We start from the raw sequence: 27,097 nt of genomic DNA, 5'->3' as shown, positions 1-27,097 counted from the left end.
GTGGTATAATATCCATTGTTGGCAACAGCTATTCTGTGTTATTTCAGATGCATAATAGCTGCCAACAAGGAACCCATTTGCATATAGTGAGTATAGTGTGAAGTAGTTTTTGGCTACTGACTGGTTCTGATTTGTTTGGGGGAGTTAGGAAATCTCCTTGTAAAAGTGTAAATTGCTCTCCTTCCCAAGAAATACTTAACTCAAAAAAGATTACTCACGTGATATCCCTCCTCTGATAGCAGCCCTGTAGCAGGCAGGCGATCAGGTCACTGATAAACTCCACGTCGTCCCGATGAAGGGCGGCTTCTAATTCCTAATAAGAGGGAGAGAGAGATTGCAAGATCAAACACAGATGGCGATTTCACAAAATTCCTCCTGGCCACCACCAGCAGGAAGCTCCAAGCGGCTTAAAGGTTAGTATAGCAGCAGGAGCCCCAGAGATGTATCAGCCTGGCCCTGCCCCCACAGACACCTCTGCAATCAGAGCTGGAGGAGCTGTATTTCCCTGGAGCATACTGTTAGTTCATGGGCCCAAGGCCTCATTCCTATTCAATCATAAGGAAAAAGAAGAAGGAAATAGCTCTTTTCCTAGTAATTTTATCACTGTTGGAAGTAGACTTGGGAGCAAAAAACTGTGGGTCTATTTTAATGACAAATAAACAAAGAAAAGTAAACATCAGATTAATTTTAAAAGTATACTTTGGTTAATCAGTTGATCCTACAGCAGGAACTATTTATTGTCTCAGATTTAAAGAATGACCACAAAGCTCAGTGTGGGACAAGTCTTATTTGGGGGAATACTACAATTATATAATTAATGAAAAAATTACCAGACTGAAGAGCACTGTGTTTAATCTTACCTCACCTAGCGAAATGAGGTAATGTCTGTACTAATAGAAAACTAACTCCAGGTGAAAAGCTGTGTCTTCCTTGGAGGCTCAGGGAAGACCTGTCTCAAAGTTCCTAATGAAAACAATGATTACTTATGGAAATAGCGTCTGGGAAGGAAAATGGCAGCAGAATATAGGATGTAGAATTCCAGCCTCCCCAAACATGACAGTGCTAATGTTCTGGCAGAAATCATGTGGCCTAAAAAGTGCCATCAATTCTTAAATGAGATTTTGTGAATTCTATTTTGGCAATGATTTGGGTCTGTATGTTGACAACAATTTTCTTCTGAGCCCTTTTAGCCCACAGCTTAATTAAATCATAGAAAGTGGCTCTATCTAAAACATAGAAGACTCAACTATCTATGAAACTGAGCACCGAAGTGCTTTGCCCATAAGTTTATAACTGCTGACTTTAATAGAACATTAAGCTTTTATACCGTATCACATTTGAATTTCACCACAATGAGGCAATTAGTATCCAAATCCTTATTCTTATTTTAAGGAAAACTGAAATTCGGTGTGGAGGGTGTTTTGCCCATGATCCAGTAAGGGCTGGGGGAGGGAGGAAGCAGGCTATTGTGACATCCAAGAAGGACGTGGAAATGGTCAGGGCAGGAGTTCCACTGGGAACAGAGGCCCCATGGGCCTACTTAGAAATGACCTGGCTAGTTGCTCAGCCCTTGGGATGCAGAGGGAGACAGTCTGGCCCCGAAGTCTCTCTCCTCCTATGGTTTCCAGTTTGCCTCTGGAGTCTGTTGGGCTTCCAAGGGAGACAGACCTCAGCTGCATTGGCCACACTAAAGCTTCCCTGGGCCCCAGGGAAGGAAGAAGCCCAAAGCTTGGCAGCTGGGTCCCTCAACATTAAGTGGCTTTGCCCTCTGGAAGGTGGCGGTCAACAACGGGTTTCAGGCTTCCCTTGGCTCTCTGCCTCAAATCCATAGGTTTCCTTTTTTCTCCCCTTGCCATTATCTTTTGGCCCCAAGATGATCCCACCCCTTCCTCAGAAGCTGAGGATGAATGAGTATGTGTGAATGAAGGGATGGATGATGGATGGCCTCCCTCTTCTGGGCTGGCAGCAAAGGCTCTCCTTGGCTGCTGGCCTGCTCTTCCCCAGGGGAGGAGAGCCAGGAGCTTCTCCCTTGGCCTGGTCGTATGGGTTTCTTGGGGTTATCAAACATTAGAGTTTGGGCTGTTTTTCTTTCATGCTTATCTAGTCCATTCTACCTTTGTTTATTTTCAAAGGCCAGTAACAAAGTTCTGAAGACAACTACTTTATCATGTAGTTGGAGGTCAATTAACACTTCTTCAGTATTTTCCTTAGGATTCTGGTCCTCTTGTTCTTTCAGATTGTTTCAGTTTTGCCTGGTCAAGATAAATGTCTCCTAAATGAGTTTCCAAATTGTTATGGAAGTGGCCCCTTCCTGGCCCCCAAGGGGCAGAGTGCAGAAAGGTCAAACTTATCGGATATTTTAAAGTATAACTACCACCATAAATAATACATCTGTTTTATTCAATGAAAACAAAGTTCAAATCCAAGTCAATAAAAATGAGAATAAAGAGGTCAAGTGAATTTGCTACATCTGAAAGTGAACACAGCCTCAATTAATTTGATACAATACATAAAAATGAGGTCGTCAAAGCAGGTGTATTATGGGTTCCACATAAGTGGGAGTTCACAATCATCCCCAGCTCCCCACATTTGAATAAGAATCATATAAACTCAAAGTTAACAAATCTTTTACAGGTAAAAGAATTTAAAAGTACCCCTGTTATATTTTTCAAAATCACTTTGGTCAATATAATGTGCTGGTTAAAACAAAACAAACCTCTACAAGATTTAAGCAACTAACACAAAAGAAATGCATTCAGGCTTTCTCATACCAAAGGACTCTAAAGGACCCTTAGCCTTAAAGAAAAGGTTGCTATTTTTAACGGATAAAGATGATGCAAATACATTTTAAAACAAAAAATTTCTCCCTTCCCTTATTATTTTGTGCCTAATTTGAAAATTCAAATATTCTAAATAAAGCTTATCCAAAGTCCTAATGGTCATACTCTAATCCTGAAAGACAAAGTAAAAAAAAAAGTTGGACAATCAATTTTCCGAATTATATTTTGTTTTTTAATTTTAAAAATGTTAAAATACTTGCCACATAAATGAAATAAAATAAGGAAAATCATGTGCAATGGCTAAATATGATATGCTTGGTCTTACTCCAAATGAAAAAGAACAACTAATAAGTCTGTAAGTTGAAATAAGCATCTAAACCTGAAATTCTTATGTTTGGCAATAAATATTGAAAAACCATGTGGCGATTGTTTATTTTGGAGAGAGAAAGGAAATAAACATTTGTTAAGGTTCTACTGCTGCCAGGGAATGAGCTAAGTGCTTTACAAATATGATCTCATTTGATTTTTATAACAACCACAAGAGGCAGGTGCTTTTATTATCCCCATTTTTTTTGAGTTTGAGCACCTAGTGTGAGAACAGATTGGAGTAAGGGAACCCAATGTTCTAGTGAATCTATAAATGATCCAGGTATAACAAGGGTGGGGGTGGTAGGGTCTAGTGAAGGCTTTAAAGTACTGAAGGTGAGGGTATCTGAAGGAAAGGAAACCTGGGTTCAAATCCTAAGTCTCACACATTAGCCATGTGACCAGTGTAGCCTCTCTGAATTTATCTCTAAAATGCTGGCAACTACCTCCTTATTTTATGTAGTTAAGTTCTTGATAAACTTTATAATTAAAACTCAGTCCTGAGAATTACATTCAAAGTTATCCCAAATAAAGGAGAATGGAATGGGGAGTATAAAAGATGAAAACTGGGCCTGTATCCTAAAGAGATCTTAAAGGAGGGAAAGGGACCCACAAGTGCAAAAATGTTTGTGGCAGCCCTTTTCTTAGTGGCAAGAAATTGGTAACTGAATGGATGCCCATCAATTGGGGAATGGTTGGGTAAATTATGGTATATGAATATTATGGAATATTATTGTTCTATAAGAAATGATCAGGAGATTATTGTACACAGCAACAAGACTATACAATGATCAAGTCTGATGGATGAGACTCTCTTCAGCAATGAGATGATTAAAACCAGTTCTAAGGGGCAGCTAGGTGATGCAGTGGGTAGAGCACTAGCCTTGAAGTCAGGAGGACCTGAGTTCAAATGTGGCTTCAGACACTTAAGACTTCCTAGCTAAGTGACCCTGGACAAGTCACTTAACTCCAACTGCCTCAGCCAAAAAAAACAAAAACAAAAACAAAAAAACACAGTTCTAATTGTTCAATGATTTAGAGAGCCATCTAACTCAGGGAGAGGACTTCGGAACTGAGTGTGGAGCACAATTTAGCATTTTCACTCTTTTGTTGTGGTTTGCTTGAATTTTGTTTTTTTCCCCCAGGTTTTTTCCCCTTATTGATATTTCTTGAGCAGCACGATAACAGTATAAATAAAAACATGCATGTTGACTTTAACCTATATTTTTGACACATTTAACATGTATTGGACTACCTGCCATGGGGGAGGAGGGAGAGGAGAAAAATTAGAAGAGAAGGCTTTGCAAAGGTCAATGTTGAAAAATTACACATGCATATGTTTTGAAATTAAAAGCTTTAATTAAAAAAAAAAAAAGAAGGTAAAAGAAAAAAGTCAATAACAAGCAATCAACATATTAAAATCTTAAAGCAGGCCCCCATCCCCAGGGTTATCCAGTATCTGAAAAGGGTTCAGCTGGAGAAGTAAAAAGGTCTTTCATATCCAAGATACTTTCCAGCCCCTATCAATGTCAACTCCCCCCATTCTTAGGTCAGATTAGGTTTTACAAAGGAATAATTACTTCAGAGCAATAATAAAGAAAATATACCAACACCTCTTCCAAACACCTGGGGATGTCAGGGAAATAATATTCCCAACACTACCTCAGTCTAGAGGAAGGGGATTAGATTCACAGTTTAGTTCAGTTCCTATACTGCATTATTCCCATCAAATTCCAAAGACCCCCTGGCTTGTGTCTCAGAGACACTGATTTCTCAGGGCTTCCCTAGCTGGGCTGGAGGTAACATCTGGCCTGGAATTCAGAGCTCCAAGGTCAGCGTGGCTCAGTCCAGAGTTTCCACTCCCAGATCTGGGATTTTACCCCCTACACACAGAACTGAAAAAGACAAAGAAAAAACAAGACAAAATACGAAGTGCTTTTCTTAGTACCACAGGGTCAAAGGGGAAAGGCTAAGGTGGCCCTCCAAGGGCTGCCCCAAATTATTGCATGATGCCTTTGGTGAGTGAACACTCTCTTCACCTAAGGATGCACTAGAATAGGAATAATTAACCCGTGTGCCTCAGGTTAAAAATGCTGGCACTTCTGGCTGGGCAACCAAAGGAAAGGGCTCCTCACAGTACATGCACTGAGAATGTCTTCTCCTTTGAGTCTCCTTTTGGGTACCCATCATAGGTGATCTGAGAATGACGAGGAAAAGTGAGAAAATTTCTCTGTTGAAGACCTGAGAAATATAGGTATACTATAATGTCTGTGCCTGGTTAATTTTGGTGGAGTAGTCTTTGATTTTCTTCTATTTTTAGTTAAGTCTTTGTTAGAAAGAATGAGTAAAAGGTCGGGAGGTTGCAACATATTCAGAAAATAATGTCATTTAAAAAAATAAGTTTGTTTTTAAGAATTACAATTGGTGTTTTAATCACTCTCCTAATTAAAAATCTCATACTTTGAAATCTGAATATTTGTCTTATATCACCAAGTTCCTATTTTCCCAGCGCTGCCGAATGACTGAGAATCATTAAGCATTATGCTCTCAGAAAAACAAAATATCAGAAAGATGTAGGGGATGTAAAAGCAGGTTGCTGCATATAAGCAGCGACTTGTGTGAAATGGTGTAATGAATGGGGGAGCTTGGGAGGATAAATAAGCCAGGCATGGCTCCAGGGCAGCACTGGTAGCACAAAAGGTCAAAGCATCAGAGGGAGTTCTGCAGCATATTGAATAGATCACATGTGGAGGATTTACCGAGGGCCCATCATGCATCACCTGCCCATCAATAAAAGACTTCTTGAAAATGTATTCCTGGCCTTTTCCTTGGTTTTCCCATCCTTCAGAGAAAAGACATCTGATTTGTTTCCATGTTGATTTTACTGGTGGAGTCCCTCCTTTCATGGATAAAAGATCCCACAACCACTCTCTCATCTCTGAGTTGTTTTACATCAGTTCCCCCTCACCTCTAATATTCCCCATACAGGAAAGATTCTTTGGTGAGAAGCTTCTCTAAAACTAGCCTGGCTAGTCCTCAGAACACACAATCTGTCTGCCAGACCCCAAGATCCTGGAGAGTAGAAAAGCAAGGACATATCTTATGTGAAATTTTTATCTCTTCTAATACCTTATAAAAAGGGATATTATTTTTAAAATTAAGATATCTTATAGGTTATGCTCTTGTAAGCACATTTTTAAAGTATTAAGTCATAATAAAGCAAATTGGTCCAGCTGCTGAAATGAAAGACTGGGTCATTACTTGATCAGAGGGAAAAAAAAATCATTATTAGTTGTAGAAAAGAGGGAAAAATATCTAAAGAGGACTCTTTTTTGAAGGGTTTCTTGAACAATAGGTAATTCTATTAATTTTGTTTAAAAAAATTAGTAAATATTAGCTAATTGGTACAAAAACTATTGCTTTCTAAAAGGCTCAAAACCTTACTAGAGCTGCAAGTATTAAATGGAAGCAGTAAGAGACAGTCACTTTTCAACATTCACCTCCTTTAGTTTTTCCCTTTCTCTTTCTATACTAACCATCAAATCTAGAACCTGAAGATTTCTTTCTTAGGCAAGGACAGGTCAGCACCAAGCAGCCCTCAGCAGAAAAAGCAAGGCCCTGCAAATCCCCTTGCTCACTCAACAGCTAGTAATTAAGACAAGGTACTTCTTTTTGTTGTTGCTATCACAACTCATTATGGAAAAGTCTTTTACATCTTTCTACCTTTACATGATCAAATACCTCTGTAATGGTAGTACATATATCTATATATGTGAGTATGTATACATACACACACATACACACATGCATAGCAGTACATATATAGCATTAAGTAAGAGTGAAGTCACTCAAGGAAACACTAGAAATAAATGAGAGGAAAAAAAAAGAATTAAAATTACACACCTGACACTAAACTAAAAACCAAGGATGCTTATTAAACAATCCTGCCCTCAAGAAGTTTACATAAGGGGAACTGAAAGAGGCAGAAAGTAATAAGTAACTAACAAGGTAAAAATACAAGTAATAGCATACAAAATAGATTTATATACTAGCCATATTTTTTTAAAAGTGAGAAAATTATACTTTAATTTGCACTCAGAACTCATCAGGTTTTGTTTTTGTTTTTTGCCATCACAAATCCTTTGAATTGGCTTGGATCACTGTTTTGAGCAGAGTTGCCAAATCTTTGGTTGATCATCATTAACAGCACTGATACTGTGTACTATATCTCCCTGCTTTTTAAAATTCATTTTTCATCAGTTCATATAGTTCTTGATATATTTTTCTGAAACCACCTCCCCATATCATTTCTTACAGCACAATAATTATTTCATCACCATCATGCACCACAACTTGTTAAGCCATTCCCTATTTGAGAAGAATCCCTTCAATTTCTAATTCTAAAACAGCCACAAAAAGAGTCTATAAATTGTTGATCTCTTAATACAGAGTTATTAGTGACATTATTAGGGTCAAAGAATAAGTAGTTTTATAACCCTCTAGGCACAGTTCCATATTGCTCCATAGAATGGCTAACCAGTTCAATATTCCTGCAGCAATTCATTAGTGGAGAAATTTGTTTCTTATCCCTTCCAGCAAAAAAACTTTTGATGTGAGGTGATACCTCAGAATTGTTTTATAGACATGTATCAAATTCCCTTACAATGTTTTGTTATAAGTCCACAAGAACTGTGTGAGGTAAGTAATACAAGTTTTATTATCCCCATTTTACAGATCAGGAAACAGAGTCACAGACCTGAAGTCACATTTTCATTGTCTTACAGGTAGGCCTGAACCTTTGTGTCTAGCACAACTACTATAACATGTGATCCCTCTAGCTATACATCCAGACCTTGCCAAACCTATTTATGAAAAGTCAGCAAAAACTAGAAAACATTATGTGCTTACAGAATAGGAGGTTGTTAAAAGCAGTGATATACATAGTCAAAAGAGAACTAAAATTGGCTTCAGAACTTTGGAGATAATGCAGCCATGGGCAGTTATTTTGTCTATGGCAATTGATTTACCCTATTTAGGTATCAATTTCTTCATTTAAAATCATGAAAATAATTTATTTTATACCTACTTCCTTAGGTATTTGTGAAGGGTATACTTCAGCTAGAATTATTTCTTGGTTATAAAAAAGTTCACCCACTTCAATCCCAGAATTCCATTCCGTGATAACAATAAAAACTGAAAATTTCTAGATTTTCATAGAACGTGTTCTCATTTTATTCTCCAAAGAATCCATGAATTAAGTACTATAGAGTCTTATAGAAAAAAAACTGAAGTTTAGTGAGATTGTCATTTGCCTTGGATTACAGAACTAATAAGCATCAGATGTAGTTGTGAAAGTCAGGTATCTTCTGATTCAAATTCTATATTTTTTCCACTACTTCACATGGTCTTTTTGATAGCTAAAATTACAGAGAGATGAAGTATGCTGACTTGAAGGATCTCTCCCTTTTCCCAAAATGCAACTGTTTTTCCATGACAGTAATAACATAAGCCCCTTAGACAAAATTCACTTATTTTGATAATAATTTCTCATTTATTATATTATTTTAATCCATATAATTAATTCACACTATGTAAATGAGATGATTATGCACCTTATTTCTTTAGGATATGTATTATCTATGGAGCACAGCACTACCCTGAGCCAGAGGTTAAGTGATTCGCCATGATAACCCACCCAGATACATGTCTAAGGTTGGACTTGAACTCAAGTCTGCCCCATTCCAGTGATCTAACCACTCAACTACTCCGACATTTCCCTTTTTAAAAAATTAAAACTTTTTATTTTCAAAACAGATGTATGACTAACTTTTCAACACTGACCCTTGCAAAATCCTGTTTTATTATTTATGATGTCCAGAAAGGTTTAGTCTTTTGCCAAAAGTCACGCAGATATTAATTGGCAAATAAATATTTGTGCATAAAAAAAGATTTTTTTCTTATGATCAAATGATTTGGAGCATTTTTAATATGACTACAGATAGCTTTGATTTCGTCTTCTGAAATCCATCTGTTTATATCCTTTGATGATTTATTAATTGGAGAATGGTCCTTGTTTTTATAAATTTGACTCAATTCTATACATGGCCTGTAATTTAAATTTTTTAACAGAAAAACTTGTGTAAATTTTTGTTATTCATTGTCTATGGTACCACCAGCATTCCATGAACTAAGGCCAAGAACTGTGTACAAGCAATAGATTGCCAATCAGCACAAGTTGTACCCAATATCAACAAAGGGTCCTTTGTAATTTCATTCTTTTGCTGAGGCAATTGGGGTTAAGTGACTTGCCCAGGGTCACACTGCTAGGACGGGTTAAGTGTCTGAGACCATATTTGAACTTGGGTCCTCCTGACTTCAGGGGTGGTGCTCTTTATTGGACAATCACTAGTGGTGGCCACCAGAATGGGTTCCTCCACAACTCCTACTCCTTTTGATCATCTCTTATGTTTTTTTAGACTGGAAAAATGTCTTACTTTGGACCTTTCTTTTGGCTCTGCCACTCCAAAATTTATTTTGGGGAATTATTTTTAAGTTGTATGAAGAAAAATGTTGGGTAAGTTTAACTGGTTGGTTGGTCCTAAACTGCCATCTTGGCCAAAAGGTTTTCTTGAAAGAATGATGGGATTTAAGTAAAAACTGGGCATAAATCATTCCAGAAGAAAAGACAAATTAAGGGGAAACAATCCTAAACTGAACACCAAGCACTTCCATATACTAAGGAGAACATAAAACAAAATTTTGTATGAAATAGAATCTATTATATATAATTTGATTTTACTTTTAGATTTTCTTTGGATCTTCTTCTCAGTTTCCCCAGTACATTTTTAAAAATGCCTCAGAAACTTTCTCTGTCCTTTTTTTGGGGGACAAGTGTATCATTACTCTATCTTTACAGCCATCCATTGGAAAAAATCATCATAACAAATACTTAGTCAAGCAAAATGAATTTTGACATTGGGAGTGACCAAAAATGTCACTTTTAGGAGGTCAACAGAGCACACTTTTTCATTGGTCTTCCAGAATTAATTTTAACAGTAATCCTGAAGATTCTAGGGAAAAAATCAAGAAGCTTAGCACACAGAAGGTACTTAATAAAGGCTTATTGATTACATCACCATTGATTATAACACCCTCTGTGTATATTATTGTTGCTATTGTGATTCTTTGTGATCTCAGTTGGGGTAATCTTAACAGAGATGTTTTTCTCCAGCTCATTTTACTGAAGAGGACATTGAAACAAAATTAAGTGACAGGCCAAAGTCATGGATTTTTAAGTACCTGAGGCCAGAATTGAACCCAGGAAGATGAATGCCAGGCCTGGCTTTCTATCCACTACATCACCAAGTTGTGTGTGTGTGTACAGGAGCGCACACGCCTTATTCATTCCCTCTAGAAGAAGGTAATAAATTCCTGGTGGACAAGGGCCAATTGCTAAGCACCTTACAAATATTATCTCATTGTATCCTCAAAACAACCTTGGTAGGTAGCAGCTATTATCCCTGTTTACAGTTGAAGAAATTAAAGTAAACAAGGGTTTAAGTAGCCTATGGAAGGGTCTCACAGACATTTAAGTATGACACTTGATTGAATTTAGATCTTCCTGATTCAAGGGCTGGAAGGAGGAAAGGAGAGAGAGAGGGGGAAGGAAGGAGAAAAGGAGAGAGGGAGGGAAGGAAGGAAAAGCAATACAACATAATGTTAATTTGTGGTTTCCTAAATCAATATGTAGTCTGCAGGGGCTTTTTCTATTTGAGTTTGGACATTAGTACTGTAGTTTCCAAACTGTTTTCACAGCAAAGCTCTGAAGTAGACAAGAATGACGATATTACAAAATAAAAACAGGAGTCATTATTTTAACTAGACCAGAATGAAATAATATAAACCAGTATCTGTGGCTAGAAAAAATAATTACTAGCATCTGTACATTTTTATGAAAGAGTATGAAATTTACAAAAGCCAGTCCTTGGGACCAACAGATGTCTGGCAGATAGACTTAATGTGGCTATTAGAGAAAGCAGTGACATTCCTTTACACTCATCTACCACAATTTGTTTACATCTGCAAATTATTGGTATCTCCTTTGTTTTCCATTGCAGTGTTGCTATTAATATTTTGGTATACATGGGAAACTAAATTTACTGATTTGACTAAATGACAACAATTTTAACTATTTAACTTAATATACTTTCTATTTGTGGAAAAATATATACTTATGATAGGATCTAAGTGAACTCATCAAGGTTCATTCCAGTCTAATTGCTGCCTAATTTTCAAGAGAATGTTCCTTCATTCCTTCTCCTATCAATAGCACCTTTCTCTTTCCCCCTCCCAGAATCCACTTATTTCTTATTCTTTTTTTTTTTCCCTCCCTTTTTGGAGGCTGGGGTTAAGTGACTTGCCCAGGGTCACACAGCTAGGAAGTGTTAAGTGTCTGAGAGCAAATTTGAACTCGGGTCCTCCTGAATTCAAGGCTGGTGCTCTATCCACTGAGCCACCTAGCTGCCCTATCCACTTATTTCTTTACTTCATTGGAGGGAGTCCAAAGCACCTCTCTCTCAATTGACCCTTGATGTATTAAACTCTTTCCAAAAGTTTAAGCCCTTTAAAACTCCTGGCTGATATAAGATCCCACATTTTCTCAGCAGAGATTTATCAACCAAAATCTTGCCAGGAAGATGGAACACTAAACTTCTGACCAAGATGGATATCTGAATTAAAGAGAAGAGTTCCCAGCTCCCTACAATTCCAGTAAAACCCTGACATTTGCACTAGATTGAATAACGATCCAGAAACCACATTAGAAACCACAGTGACTTCTATCCTAGAATTACACAAAAAGACCGCAATTGGAGAAGGGGAAGGGGGAGAAGAATTCAACCAAAGCAGTCAATAGAACATGTGATCTATGAGGCTCAGGGTCTAGAGGGACCAGTAGCAAAGGGTTCCCTAAACAGGTGCGGGAGCAACATGCACCTAGCAGCCCTGAGGAATCACATCTGTCAACAAAGGCCTCTAAGGGTTCTGAAGTCCTTAATGTTCTTTGATAGAGCCCAGAAAATTCAGTGGCTGCAACTGCAAGATCCAGGTGGGATCCAACTCTGAGAGTTGAAGTGAGAGCTAGAACCATTTAGTGGAATACAATTTCATCGCATTGTGGTCAGTATATAATTTGTTCACCATTTTTGTTTTTCTATATTCGGGGAGGCCAATTTTTAAAATGTAATTGAGTTGTTTCTGCCAAGTAATCAAAAGGGATCTATCATCACATTATTTTTCTCAAGTTCCCATTTAGCAACTTTTCTGCTTGTCTTTTCATTAGAATTCTTCAAGTGGTTTTATATATAAAATAGTGAGGGGATTATTAGGGATATTATATATATATAATTTCAGATAAGATTACAGTTTATAAAATAGTGAGGGGATTATTAGGGATTATATATATATATTTTATATGTTATTTCAGATAAGATTACAGTTTATAAATGTACATATTTATAAACTGTAATCTTATCTGAAATAATTATTGCTAATCTTGAATTTTTTTTAAAGTATGTTGATTTTTGTGTTTGAAATATGATTCTTGTAATCAGCACAGTTTCTCATCCCTTTTGCTCTTGGCTTTCATTTTATGGATGAATCTGTCCCATTCCCGTCAAGTTCTGACCTTTACCTAAAATTTCCTTCCTCTCTTTGCTCCCATTTCCCTCTTTACAAATAAATAAGGGAGGGGCAGCTAAGTGGTCCAGTGGATAGAGGAACTGCCCTGAAGTCAAGAGGACCTGAATTCAAATATGGTCTCAGACTCTTAACACTTCCTAGCTGTGTGACCCTGGGCAAGTCACTTAACCCCAATTGCCCCATCAAAAAATAAATAATAAACAAATAAGCAGGTGAGAGGTGAGAGATTTCTCCTGAAACTTTAACCAAAACAGTTTGTTTTTTCCCAGTTGTAGCTTTCTTCTTCTCCTGACCTTCCTCCTTTACATGAAAAAATATTACTAAATAGATCTCTGTGCCTGTGTGTACACTAATGAAATCTTATATCTGATTCAGATGATAGTGAGGTTCATGTGCTGCCCACTTCTCTCCACATCTTTTCATCACTCTCATTAGTGATTTTCCTCTGCTTATGTTTGTTCCTCCAATTTATATTTACTTCTAAGGCCATTTAAAAAAAATCATAAATCTGTCATTTTGGTTTTTTATTGTTTACTTTTAATTTATGGAATTAAAATCATTTTCACAGACTTGTCTAAAAATTATTGCACATGAAACTATATACTTATTAACTTGCTATTCCTTTAAAATATATAATAAAGTTAACATGTAAATTTCTTCTCTCCCCCCTTGCTTTTTTTTTCTTCCTTCCCCTGACCCTGGATATAGTTATCACCAATCAAAAATATATGGGTATATATGAAAGTATTTGTAAAAATCATTCTACACATACTTCTATTTATCAATTTATTCTCTGGACAAAGCATCTTTCTTCATAGGTAATGTACCTAATTTGGGTATTTATACTACTTAAAAATGACTTAATTGTTCAAAGTTGTTCTAAAAACACTATTGCTGTTATGGCAACATAATTTTTTTTTTTTTTTTTTGGTTTTGCTCGTTTCAATTGTGATAATTTCATGCAAGGCTATCTGTGTTTTCTAAGATCACTGAGCACATTATTTCTTATGGCAATTTTATACCACTGTGTTTCAGCCATTCTCCAACTTATGGGCATCCCCACAATTTCCAGTTCTTTGCTATAAATAGCAGAGAGCTGCTATAAATATTTTAGAATATGTAGAGATTTTTTCCCCTTCTTTTTCTCTAATCATCTTTGGAAACAGACCTAATAGTGATATTGCTGGGTCCAAAGAAACAAGCAATTTAATAACTCTTTGGGCATAATTCCAGACTGTTCCCTAAAATGATTGGATCAGTTCACATTTCCGCCAACAATAATTGGTGTTCCAATTTTTCCTCACTCTACCCAACACTTGTCTCTTTCCCTTTCCATCATTTTAGTCATTCTGAAAGGTATCAAATATTATCTCAAGGTTGATTTAATTTGCATTTCTCTAATCAATAACAGTTTAGAGTATTTTTTCATAATTGTATTGATTTTTCATCCAAAAATTGATTGTTCATATCCTTTGACCATTTATCAACTGCGGAATGACTAACTATCTATGAGACAAGATCTCTATCTGAAATAGTATACATTTTTTTATCCAATTTTCTGCTTTCCTTCTGACTTTGGCTACCTTTTTTTCCCTTTTTACAAAACCTTTGATAAATAGTGCAATAGAAATTGTCCATTATATACTCACTCTGTTCTCGACATCTTATTTATTCATAAACTGTTCACATATCCCTAAGTCTGATAAGTAGTAAGTTCTATGATCTTCAAATTTTCTTGTAATATCCTTCTTTAAATTTAATTCTTTAAATTGAAGTCATATATCCAGTTTGACCTTTTCTTGGGAAATAGTGTGAAATAATGATCAATGTCCCATTTCTGTCATACTATTTTTCCCAAATTCTTATCCTAAAATTTTAGGTCTTTGTACTCGTCAATTACAAGAGTATCATATTTATTTGCTGCTGTTAATTGTATGTCTACTATGTTCATTTTTCTACCTTTCCACTTCTTAGCCAGTATCTCTAATAGTTCTGATTATTACTGCTTTATAACATACTTTAAGATAACTGGGACAGCTAGGTGGCACTGAAGAGAAGAACAAAAAGTCAAGAATGTCAAAGAAAATAATGAAATTAATGTAAAGGAACAAGTTTAGATGTACCATTTTTCTGCCCCCCCCCCTTTTGCTGAGGCAATTGGGATTAAGTGACTTGCCCAAGGTCACACAGCTAGCAAGTGTTAAGTGTTTTGAGGCCAAATTTGAATTAGGGTCCTCCTGACTTCAGGGCTGGTACTCCATCCACAGCACCACCTAGCTGCTGCCCCATAACCAACCTTTTTATTGAGCATTTCATTCTCCATATTACTCTTCCCCACTACTGTTCTCTATACACCCCCCCTCTCTTTTTTATTCTGTTCCTTCATCCTTAATTCTTAAATTTAATTTAGTTTTTAATCAGAACAATAAAGGTCCGATACAGTATAGTTGTTAGAAAAGTTCTTGGCAATTGGCTAATTTTATGCTCTTAAATTTATGCAACATGACTATTATTACCTATTAGTAATGACTGTGGCCTTGCTTCCCCCTACTTTGTTTCACTTAATTCAATTTATTTATTATTTTAAAAATTTTAACTCAATTTAAAGCAAACCAATTAATTATTGACCCTTAATAGTCCCTTTCACTATAAAGATTAACTACTTTTTCAATTATTTTATTTATGTTTTATATAAATTTTGTGGTTTAAATCCTCTGTGTTTATTCATAGGTTAATTCCCAGATACTTAAAATGGGGAACTGACAAGGCTATAAGATTGAAAGCCACAAAGTTGATAACATTGTTTTTGAATTAAATACAAACTATCAATAATGACCTGATCCAAAAAAAACCATAATAAACTTCAGTCAGTAAATTACAGAAATAAAAGATAAGCATCAGACAGAAGCTCATGTCCATCAAGTTGGCAAAGATGTTAAGTTTGGGGAAAGTTTTGAAAATAAAGATGAGAAAAGGTAGGGCTTACTTCTCCCACCTCTTCACCCCCCCTACTTATGGGTCATAGAAAGATAGGCTTGCTGATTAATTGTGGGTAGAGTTGTGACTTTGTTTAACCAACGCAAAAGAAATTAATTTGGACCCACTATTCACTTTGAACCAGCAATATCACTGCTAGGTACAAACTATTAAGAAAGCCCAACAGAAAAAGCACCACATCTACCAAAATATTCAAAAGTGTTCCATTGTTTGGGGAAAAGGCCAAATAAATTGTCCTATGTGAACTTAACATAATGTGCCACCAGAAACAACAGCGATTAAGAATTCAAAGATGCAAAACAATGAACTACATCAGAATGAAGTAAAACCTTGTACAAAAAAAGCAAATGAAAAAAAAAAAGGCCCATGACAAAAGTTGAAAAATGTAGCTCACTTTCTCTCCATTCTCTAAAGAAGAGTATGAAATATTGCAATTATCATCAGACCTGGTTATTGGTTGATAGATTTGCCAATTTCCCTTCCTTTACAAACAAAATCTATTTCTGTGTCCTGTCAGGAAAAAAGGTTGTGTGAAAAGAGAAGCTAAAAAAGCAGGAAATTTTATGTATCATCTGGAGAATTTTAGACAAATGAAGGTAGTTAGAGGTTTAATTGGGGAAGGAGACTGGACAAAATTTGGGAGAAATTGAAGAAACTTTGTAAAACAATGTCCAGATTCTAAGCTTCAGATGAAAACAAGAACACAAACAAGGGCAATTAGGATGGATGTAAAGGGGATTAAGTAGGATAAGAAGGACTAAGGAGTACCCAGGAGAGCAAGGTAAACAAGGAAAGGTAAATGGAACAATTAGAAGGTTAAGAGAGGGGACTGGTGGATGGGACAAAATGTAAAATGAAGGACTTTGGGACCAGGTTGAAAGAGAGATAAGGTGTAACTGGTTTTGCTGAGACAAAGGAAAGGAATCTAAGTGGAGTTGTCAAGTTTTATGACCTATTAATTTTTATTTATTTATTTAGCAAGGTGCTTTAAATTAAGAGCTAAACCCTAAAAGTAATTCAAAGAAAGAAAGCTGATAATCTCAACCATTATGGAACTAAGAGAAAATTATATAGTGATCTGCACCCAGGGTTTTGTTTTGTTTTGGGCTGAGGCAATTGGGGTTAAGTGACTTGCCCAGGGTCACACAGCTAGGAAGTGTCTGACTAGATTTTAACTCAGGGCCTCCTGACTTCAAAGCTGGTGCTCCAACCACTTCGCCAACCTAGCTGCCCCTTAAAAGTTTTAAACAGCAAAAAGTAGGCTCTCCAGGAGCTCAAAGTTGAATGGGGTAGATGACTTATCAATGCATGATACTTTCATGGATTGAGCTTCCTCAGCAAGAAAGAACTCCTGAATACCCATCAATGTTCAAGACTATTAGGGAGAATGAAATGCTACTAAGAGAAGCAGACTGACCCTTATTAGAGGATAAGAGAATATAAAGAAAAAGGAAAGGAGACTTAGATGCCTCAAAAAAAAAGGTGTTTTTCCTCTAAGAGAATGGCAGAGGTGCAGAAATGATCAGGTGAGAGTTGAGTCAGAATAAGCCAGGAGAAAAACTGGTGATTCCTTTAAAAATACAGAGACATCTTTTCCTCTTAGGGCCTTCCCAAGAGTTACCCTAACAGAAAATCACTCTCCACTTCTGGCAATTCACGGAAGCACAAGTGCTATTTCCAAAGGAAAATAAGAAGGAGGTGCCTGAGAATGGGACTTGGATTTCTGGATCACAACTTACAAATCAAAGGGATGTCCATTTAGAGATGAAGCATGCTTTAAAATAGACTGGTTAAGAAAAAAAACACACACACAAAAACAAATATATCTATGTTTTGTGTGTATACCTGTGTTCGTATACACATACATGCTGAGCCTCCTAATCTTCCTGACTCCAGCTCCAGCACGATGCCAGCACGATGCCATCTAACTGCCGAGAAATAAAAAAGGGATCTGGATGGGCAGATCTTATTCAAAACAAACAGTGTATTTCCAAAGGACAGGGAAAACACTATATATGAAGAAAGTTCACTCGTTAGGAAATCCAAAAATCAGCAGGAAAAGCCCGAGAATATTTGGATTTATATTTGGCTCTTATCATTTTTATTAGTGATTTAGATAAAGTTATAGATGCCATGCTTATGTTACAGATGACAAAACTGGAAGCTCACAGAATGGCCGATACAGTAAAGAAGAAAAGGATACAGAGAGGCTAAAGGATAACATTCCACAATGGGTAAAAGGAAGGCCTTGCACTTGAGCACCAAAAAACCCAAACCAACAGAAAAAAACAACACAAACAAAACTTCACAAGTATAAGATGAGGAAGGCTCAATCAGACAACAGTTTGTTTGAAAAAAATACTGAAGGTTTGAGTGAAATGCAAACCCAGTGTGAGGTCAGCAGAGTGAGGTGGCAGACCAAAAACTGCTGTGATCTTGGGCTCGATTAAGAGGGGCAGAGCTTCTGGAAATGGCAGGTTATTGTCCCACTGCACTCTCTTTGTTAAATGGAAGAGGAAAACCAGCATGGTGATTGACTTAAAAGTCAATGACATATGGGAACCAACTGAAAGATTTGAGGATTTTTAGCCAAGGGAGAAATAGGATCTGAGGACCTGATTGCAAGTTTCAAATATTAGAAAAATTATGAGATTGGTGTTGAGTTATTATTACTGCAGAATTAAGAAAACAGACCCCACACTTCAGATAACGATGGAAATGAGAGAATTAATCATTATTTGTATACTGCCTACAACAGCCCTGTGCTAAACACTTTACAAATATTATCTCATTTGATCCTTACACCAACTCTAGACCTGTAAAATGGGGGTGTTAATAATAGCATCCAACTCCAGAAGGTGGGGGGCTATTATTACCACCCCCATTTTACAGTTGGGAGAATTGATTTAGACATTTTATGTCTAAGGCTGAAACTGAGTCTTCCTGACTCCAGGCTCAGTCCTGTATCCCCCAGCTTGCGGCCTCTAAAAAACAAGGGATAAGGAATGAATCTGAGACTTCACAGGAAACTCCCTGCTCTTCAATTTACTGCCGAGTTACCTTGATCCTGACACATTAAATGATTCAGAGTCACAGAACCAAAGGTGAGAACGTGAGGAGAAGTCTTGTATAATGGGCATGTTTAGGTTCAATAACTGAACAAAATGAGACACTTTTAAGTCACTCCAATTAAAATTCTCCCTTGGCCACAATACAGGCAAATAGCAGCTATCACAGTAACTAGGTAATCCCAACACTTATCTCAGGTAATAGCCCCTACCCCAAAAGGAATTTTTATGCCTTTAGGAGAACAGGAAGTCAGGGTCACAGGGGCTCTGGAAGCTTAATCAGCAGAGGCAGAGCTTAGCCCTTCCCCCACTACCAGCCAACCAGCCTAGTTCAGGGCCTTATCATGGCTAGCGGGGAATATTCTGATAGCCTCTCTGCAGCAATCAGTTCTCTGCGCATTTTCCTCAGGCTAGTATGTATGTATGATCGCCTTTCTTATTCAATAAACTCCACTGGCCTCTCTTACCTCCTGGAACAAATATAAAATCTTCTCTTAGGCTATAAAGACCATGACCTGGCTCCTTCCATCCTTTCCAATCTAGTACACAGTTCATCTCAATATATATTCTAAAATCCAATTATAGTCTTCCTTCCTCATTTTCATCTCTTTTTTATAATTCTTGTCTTAAATCCCATTTTCTTTGAAGACAAGTTTGACCATTTTTTGGAGCACTTTGCACAATAACTGCCATATAAGTGATTAATAAGTGCATATTTGTTGATTTAATTAATCTCCAACTGCTGAGGAAGAGGGAGGAAATAGTTGAAAACAGCTTTTTCCTGTCATCTTTCCCTGGTCTCTGTTTCCCAGATGTTTTTCCTTCTTCTGCTCTCCCCTTGAGACAAAGTCTATCTCAGAATTTCTCCTTCCTTCTGTGACTTCTTCTCTCATTCTTTCCACAGGCTAACTCAATCTCAACTATGACCACTGTTTGTAGTGCTAGCTGGGCTACACTGGCCAGGAGGAATTTGATACTGACTTCTTTGTAAGTTACATGTACAACTTTACAAATAATTATGTATGTTATAAAACTTACAAATTGACTATGAGAAAGATATGGTTTCTTATAAATCTTGTTCTCACTAAACTATTACTAGAGAGCAGTATGATTGAATAGCTTCATTATGCTTCAATATCTTGGCTCAGTAGTAGTGATAGTGACTCAGAAGTTTTTATTCTAAAACAGGAGTTTAAAAAGATACTTCACTTGAAAATGATCTTAGCAGGTTTTTGAAAAATAAAAAGCTAGTTTTTAAAAAAAGATACTTCACAAATAAAAGTATATTCAAATGAAAGTACATCTTTAAAAATGAAATCAATATATCATTTTTTCAATCCAATCAATTAACACAAGGAATTTGGCTGGAATTTCCAATTTCTCTGGTATCAATCTGTCATTCTCTTAAACCTGTTAGAAGATATTGCATTTTTATGTGTTCAACAAATGGGTTTTACATTGGCAATAAGATTTTGTTTCCAAGTTTAAATTAAATACGACAACTTTTATAGATGATTCGTTGAGATCATTTTGAGCAATTTAGAGAGACCCTGATTACATCTCTTCTTCAAAGTTTCCCTCTATCAGTCAGTCTACCTATTCCCCGTCCATGACTGACAAAGCCTACATGACAGGTTCAACAGCATCAGTTCTTAATTCAATTCTACCTAAGTAACCAATATCATCACTAAGTAGAGAGCATATTGTTGTTCAGTCCTGTACAACTCTTTCCCATCCTGTCGACCCTAGTTTACCAATACTGTGTTGGTGCTCTACCCACTAAGTCACCTATAGCTGCCTTCAATGAGTAGGGGTTAACCAATTCAATAAGAGTCTATAATGTGCTAAGGACAGCACTGTCTGAATGCAGATTGAACCACACTACTTTTCCATTTGTTTTTCCTCTGGGTCAGTGTCTTCTTTTACAACATGATTAATATGGTAATATATTTTGCCTGACTGAACATGTATAACCTATATAAAATTGTTCACTATTTTGGAGAGGGAGAAAGTGAAGCATGGAAAGAAAAATTGCAAATCAAAACTTTTAAATAAAGAATGTTAATATTGCCTTTACATATATGTACCTAGGGGAAAATAAAATATTATTATAAGTTTATTTGAATTCCAAACACACTCCCTTCCTCCAGCCCCTATGGCAGTACAATGAGAAGACAAGTAACATCTCAATTAGGAACTTATAATCTAAAGAAGGTAGCAGTTATCTTGTTCTGTGATAATAGCAACCAGGTAAGGTAACAGATGCACAGTGGAGAGCTCTTGAGAATTCATTTCTGCCTCTAATAAAGCAAAGCATTGGCAGGGATTTGATACTCCATCCTCCAGGTCTTCTCCCATAAGGGGGAGAAGAGGAAGATGGAGGTGGAATCAGTCAAGGTCCAAGTTCTCATTGTCACTGGGAGTTTATAAGTGATGAGCTATCCTGAGAGGGTCAGCTTGTTGCTCAAGAGTTGAAACCAGGTAGGAAACCACATGCATGATGGAATGAGATGAGCCCAGTTTCTGCTTTCCACAAAAGTAGGCACTGGGAGGAGTTTGGTAGTGCATCCTCCAGCCCTCCAATCAGCCTGGCAGGGGGTATCAATCAAGGCAGAAATGATTACCCGGCAGGTTTGTCTCTCTCCTGCATCCAAACCCCTCAACCAGTGACCTCAATGCCATCCCCTCCTCTTTCCTTCAAACTGAAATTTTCCGTCTACCTGATAATCAGCTCTTTTTATTACTTTTTGTTTATCTTTGTTAGATTTATGACACTTCGAGTGAGGAACATTAGAGTTACCTATGATCATTGTATTGCCATTTCTGGATTTTTTTTTAAAAATGGGTAATTAAGTTGATTTTTCCACTAGCCAGTGCTCTACCCACTGCACCATTTAGCTACTCCTTAAACACTGTTATAAGTCTGAAATCTCACTCCCCACCAAAATACTTCTATTACCTACTTCATGGGGAAATCACTCGGGATTATGTGACTGTCGTTATTACTAAGTACAGAAAGTTCAATTCTCATTGGGAAGTTGGGAGAAATGTTACAATTTTAGGGCTTAAAAGGGCTTTGCCTTTTCATGGTTTGAAGGGGTCAAGAGCAGACCTTGAATAGACATATCATTAAAGTTTCAGAACTGTATTTATTTTTTTATCTCAATCAGTACCTTAGAGGCATTTGATAATCAGATTATCAGCTCTATCTACCATCTTCCTCCTACTCCTTCATTTCTTCAGAAAAGACTGTTCTTCCCCTCACTCTGCTGGAGAAACACAACAGAGACACCAAAGTTCTTCCTGCAATATGCAAGGACCCAGGGGGCTCGGGCCTGGCCATCCCACTCCACAACACAGACTCTCAGACTGCTGGGTACTTTGACTTGCCCTACAGCAGAATTCTCCTAAATGTGTGTCCTCACCTAATTCAAATGTGAGTTTCTGGATAGTAGGGATGGTTTTGATATTCTACTTGTTTTCCCAGTACTTAGCACAGTGCTTAAGCACATAATAAATGCTTTCTCTTTCATTCATTCACTTATTCATTAATTCATTTGTGTCTCCAAGGGAGCTTCCAGTTCTAAATGAGGGTATATAGTCAGTTGCAAGAATCCAGTAGGGGTGAATCACCAAAACAAAACACTTCTGAGTAGAGATTCACAAACAAAAATTGGTTAATCATTATTTATTTATTTGGCCTTTTGATAGTACAGGAACTTTCTTTCAATTTGCACCTATGCCTGGGGTGCAAATGTAAGCAATATTCTTACATAAATTCCCACTTTTCCCAGGAATAATTTGTGCCAATTCAGAACTCCACTAATAACATCTTTGTTGGGGTAGATATGAACAGATATCTCATTACTGTATTGTCAGCATGTCTTTCATTAGTAATTTGGTGCAATTTTTCATATCATGACCATTATATTCTTTTAGGTGAGAATGGATCACATAGAGATGGAGGAGACTTTTGGCCATCTTTATTAAGTGATTTGCCCAGGCACATACAGGCACAGCTCCTCTGGAATGAAGCTTCTTTTTTGCATTGTCAAAACACTAAAAATCATCAGCATGGTCCTTTTACTAACATACAAAAATTATTCACCTAAATCTAGAGCTACCACTATTAGTAATGGTGCACCACTGAAGTACTTTCAAAAAGTTTAAGAGTAAAAAGAGGGATGCCCCCCCCATCTGACTCCAGTATGACTTGAGAGAGTACTAAAAATGCTAGTTATAATTAAGTAGGGGGAGGGAGGGGGAAAGGAGAGAAGGTGTGGGTCAAGAGAAGGAAAATGTTAGTTTGCTAATAATATCATGATTTACTAAGAAAATGAAATCATTAGCTTTGGCAAAACAACAAAGTAAATCTGTAAAAAAATCACTAGCATTCACACATATATTTCCATATTCATCATGCTGCATAAGAAAAATCAATTCAAAGTGGGGAAAACCGAAAGAAAAAAACCCAGCAACCAAACACCAACAAAAAAGGTGAAACTCCTATGCTGATACACAGTCAGTCTTCATAGTTCTCTGGATTACAGATGGGAAGATCCATGACAAGTCTATTGGAACTACCAGTCAGCTCCATCATAGTTGATCATATTATCTTGCTGCTACTGGGTACAATATTCTGCTCACTCCCCACTAACCTTTTAAAAGGTTCTGTGTTTCACTTCTTTTTTGCATGGCGGTGAGGAAGGGAATGAGCACTTATATATACAGTGTGACTATATAGGTCATATATAAGATTATATATAAGTGACTGTGTGTCAGTCACTGATAAGCACTGATTTGATCCTCACAACAACTCTGGAAGGAGGGTATTATTATAATACTAATTTTACAACAACTGAGAAACTGAGGCAGAAGTTAAGTAACTTGGCTACTGTCACACAGATTGTGTCTGAGGCGATATTTAAACTGAGGCCAGCACTTTATTACAAAGCCACCTGATTTCTGTCTAGATTCTTTTTCTTAACAGGTTTTCTTTCTCTTTCCTGAAGAACAACAAATATATATATTATTTGACCTTACATTTCCCAATAATTGCACAAATCACTGAATTTCAAGCTGGAGGTGCTGAATGTTGTTATGGAAATTTTATGTCTTATTGAAAAAGTAGATCTGAAGATTGGATACACTATTCTTTTTTTTTAATTTTTTAAAATTAATTTTATAATTATAACTTTTTTTGACAGTACATATGCATAGGTAATTTTTTTTTTAAAGCAACATTATCCCTTGTACTCCCTTCTGTTTCGAGTTTTTCCCCTCCTTCCCTCCACCCCCCCTCCCCTAGATGGCAGGCAGTCCCATACATATTAAATATCTTATAGTATATCCTAGGTACAATATATATGTGTAGAACGGAATTTTGTTGTTGTTGCAAAGGAAGAATTGTATTCGGAAGCTAAAAATAATCTGGGAATAAAAACAAAACAAAAATGCTAACAGTTTACACTCATTTCCCAGTGTTCCTTCTCTGGGTGTAGATGATTCTGTCCATCATTGATCAATTGGAATTGGATTAGCTCTTCCCTATGTTGAAGATAACCACTTCCATCAGAATACATCCTCATACAGTATTGTTGTTGAAGTGTATAATGATCTCCTGGTTCTGTTTGTTTCACTCAGCATCAGTTGATGTAAGTCTCTCCAAGCCTCTCTGTATTCCTCCTGCTGGTCATTTCTTACAGAACAATAATATTCCATAACCTTCATATACTATAATTTACCCAACCATTCTCCAACTGATGGACATCCATTCATCTTCCAGTTTCTAGCTACTACGAAAAGAGCTGCCACAAACATTTTGGCACATACAGGTCCCTTTCCCTTCTTTAGTATTTCCTTGGTATATAAGCCCAGTAGTAGCACTGCTGGATCAAAGGGTATGCACATTTTGATAACTTTTTGGGCATAATTCCAGATTGCTCTCCAGAATGGTTGGATTCTTTCACAACTCCACCAACAATGCATCAGTGCTTCAGTTTTTCCACATACCCTCCAATATTCATCATTATTTGTTCCTGTCATCTTAGCCAATCTGACAGGTGGGATACACTATTCTTTTTCCAATAAATTCAACATTGGAAAAAATCCCATTAAATTAGTTAGATCTTATTTAGGTAAGACCGGAAGGTCTTCCCCCCCAGACCAAGGAAGAATTTGTGAGTTATAAAGACTGTTGGATAATTTTCTCCATTTTTTTTTTAATCTCTACTGCTAGGGCTTCAAATTTGCTTAAGGTTGGATGATACTGTTCCAGTGTATTTTTTTTCAGTTATTCTTAAAGCATCTGATGAAAAGCCTTGCATTATATTATGACCATGAAATAGACTTGTTTAGGGGTGACTAAGGTTCAAGTAGAGCCATAATGTCATATCTAAATCTGACATCACAAAATTGTTAAAAAAAAATGAAAAGATGAATGAATATCAGAACCTTATAATGGCTTATCATTTAAACATCTAAAATTATGTAACAGTTCCTTAAGTCCAAATAACAATATGAAACAACAATAGTGCAGTCTATTAAAATCTGCTTTAAAAATTCTACACATGAAGTCTCTATTGTTTCATTTCTACTTTATCAATAGTAGTTCAACTTTTAAAATCACATTTAATCTTCTCTAACAGTGTTATCAAATTTGATAATAAAAGACTTTATGCAATCACACATATAAAAAACCCATTAAATTCTATTGCAAAGTAAGATTTCTTTTAGTACTAGATTTCTAGTCCAATAATCTTTTTGTATGTGTGCAAAATCTTCCAACAGATACCAGATATCTCAGAAAGTAAGAATTTCTCAAGAGTTGAGGGGAAATGAAAATGATGTAAAATGAAAAGACATCAATACCCACAAAAGGAAAAACAAGTCATTCTCAGAAAAGAGGTCACAGAGTAAGAAGCAGGATAACCACTAAATGCTAAATAAAAAAGGGAAGATGCATATGAACTGACGCAAAGTGAAGAAAGCAGAACCAAAAAAACACATATCCAACAATGTGAATGGAAAAGTCCATTAATCCCAAAAGAATGAACAAGCCTAGCCTCAGAGATGAATTGAGAAATCTATTGAAGGTGGGGGGGGGAGGGGAGAGGATGGGGTGACAATTTATGGAACAAAATTATATATATTCTGTCAAACCTGGTTCGTTTTGCTGAACTACCCTTTCCGCCATCCCCTTCTTTTTTTATTTTTTGTTCAGAGATGGCCACGTTGGGTTTTTAAAGGGGAAGGTTGCATGAATAGAGAGGAATGATGGTATGATTTTTCTGTTATCAGATGTCAGCACCTACACCAAGATTCTCTTTATAAAGTGGGTTCTCTGTTTCTACAGCAACTACAAAGCTAGATGATCCAAGTGACCGTGAAATGTTTCTCACTGCCTTCTACAAGGATTTTAATCAACAATCTAAGGAGAACCTGTGCTGTCCTTTCAGTTAAAGGCAACTTCTTTGTGCTATTTAGTTTTATTTATAGTGAGAACGTCAATACTAATGTAGTTCCATCCTCTGGTAGTATATCAATTTGTTGGTTTGGGGGCAAAGATCTCACATGAAGACTATCAAAAGTTAAATCAATGTTTACAGATGGGTGTAAAAATTGTGTGTCTCTTCCAACACCCTGCCCCCTTCTTTCTGCTGCTCCGCAACTGTCACTGTGGAAGCAGAAGAGATCCATACAGAACAGAGGGCCATTTTTTATTTGTGTTTCCTGGGTTGCCATGGTCAAAGAATTCATCACCTAGTGGCCATCCAAGTAGTGATGAGCCTCTCCCTCCCTTAAGCAATCAGGCTGTTCTGCAGACAACAGTCAGAGTCTGTTGCTAGGACCATGCTCATAGCCTTTATAGTTTAGTAGAAAATGACAGTCTTCCCATGGGCTGGCAGACTCTTCAAGAATCCAGGGTTATCTCCATGCCATAATTAAGCCCTGGATTGGACTTTTGTAGAGATAAAACAACCACACAATACCAAAAAATGTCAATGGTCACTCAAATGGGAAGTAAAAATAAAAACTTCCCTGATTCCTTAAAAGCTTCACCAATTTGATGTTATCTATTCGAGCAACAATAGTTTTAAAACAGCAGGGGGTTCCGCATTTTTTAAGATGGAAATCAACCAGAAATAAGATTAATTTAGCAAATTCTCTTTCTAGTCTATATTCCAG

The 27,097-nt window shown here is 36.7% G+C and overlaps 1 protein-coding gene across 3 annotated transcripts in view; it reads right to left on the bottom strand.

Moving 5' to 3' along the window:
• Nucleotides 1-27,097, bottom strand: part of CECR2 (CECR2 histone acetyl-lysine reader) — a 135,234-nt gene that overhangs the window by 44,528 nt on the left and 63,609 nt on the right. For all 3 annotated transcript variants that reach the window (XM_074266815.1, XM_074266817.1, XM_074266818.1), the window contains exon 2: nucleotides 219-313. In XM_074266815.1, coding sequence (XP_074122916.1) covers nucleotides 219-313 — 95 coding nt within the window. The remainder of the gene's footprint in view (nucleotides 1-218; nucleotides 314-27,097) is intronic.

The sequence above is a fragment of the Sminthopsis crassicaudata genome, chromosome 5, assembly GCF_048593235.1.
Source record: "Sminthopsis crassicaudata isolate SCR6 chromosome 5, ASM4859323v1, whole genome shotgun sequence".
NCBI classification, from domain to species: Eukaryota; Metazoa; Chordata; class Mammalia; order Dasyuromorphia; family Dasyuridae; genus Sminthopsis; species Sminthopsis crassicaudata.
This window is presented reverse-complemented; position numbering and strand designations above follow the sequence as displayed.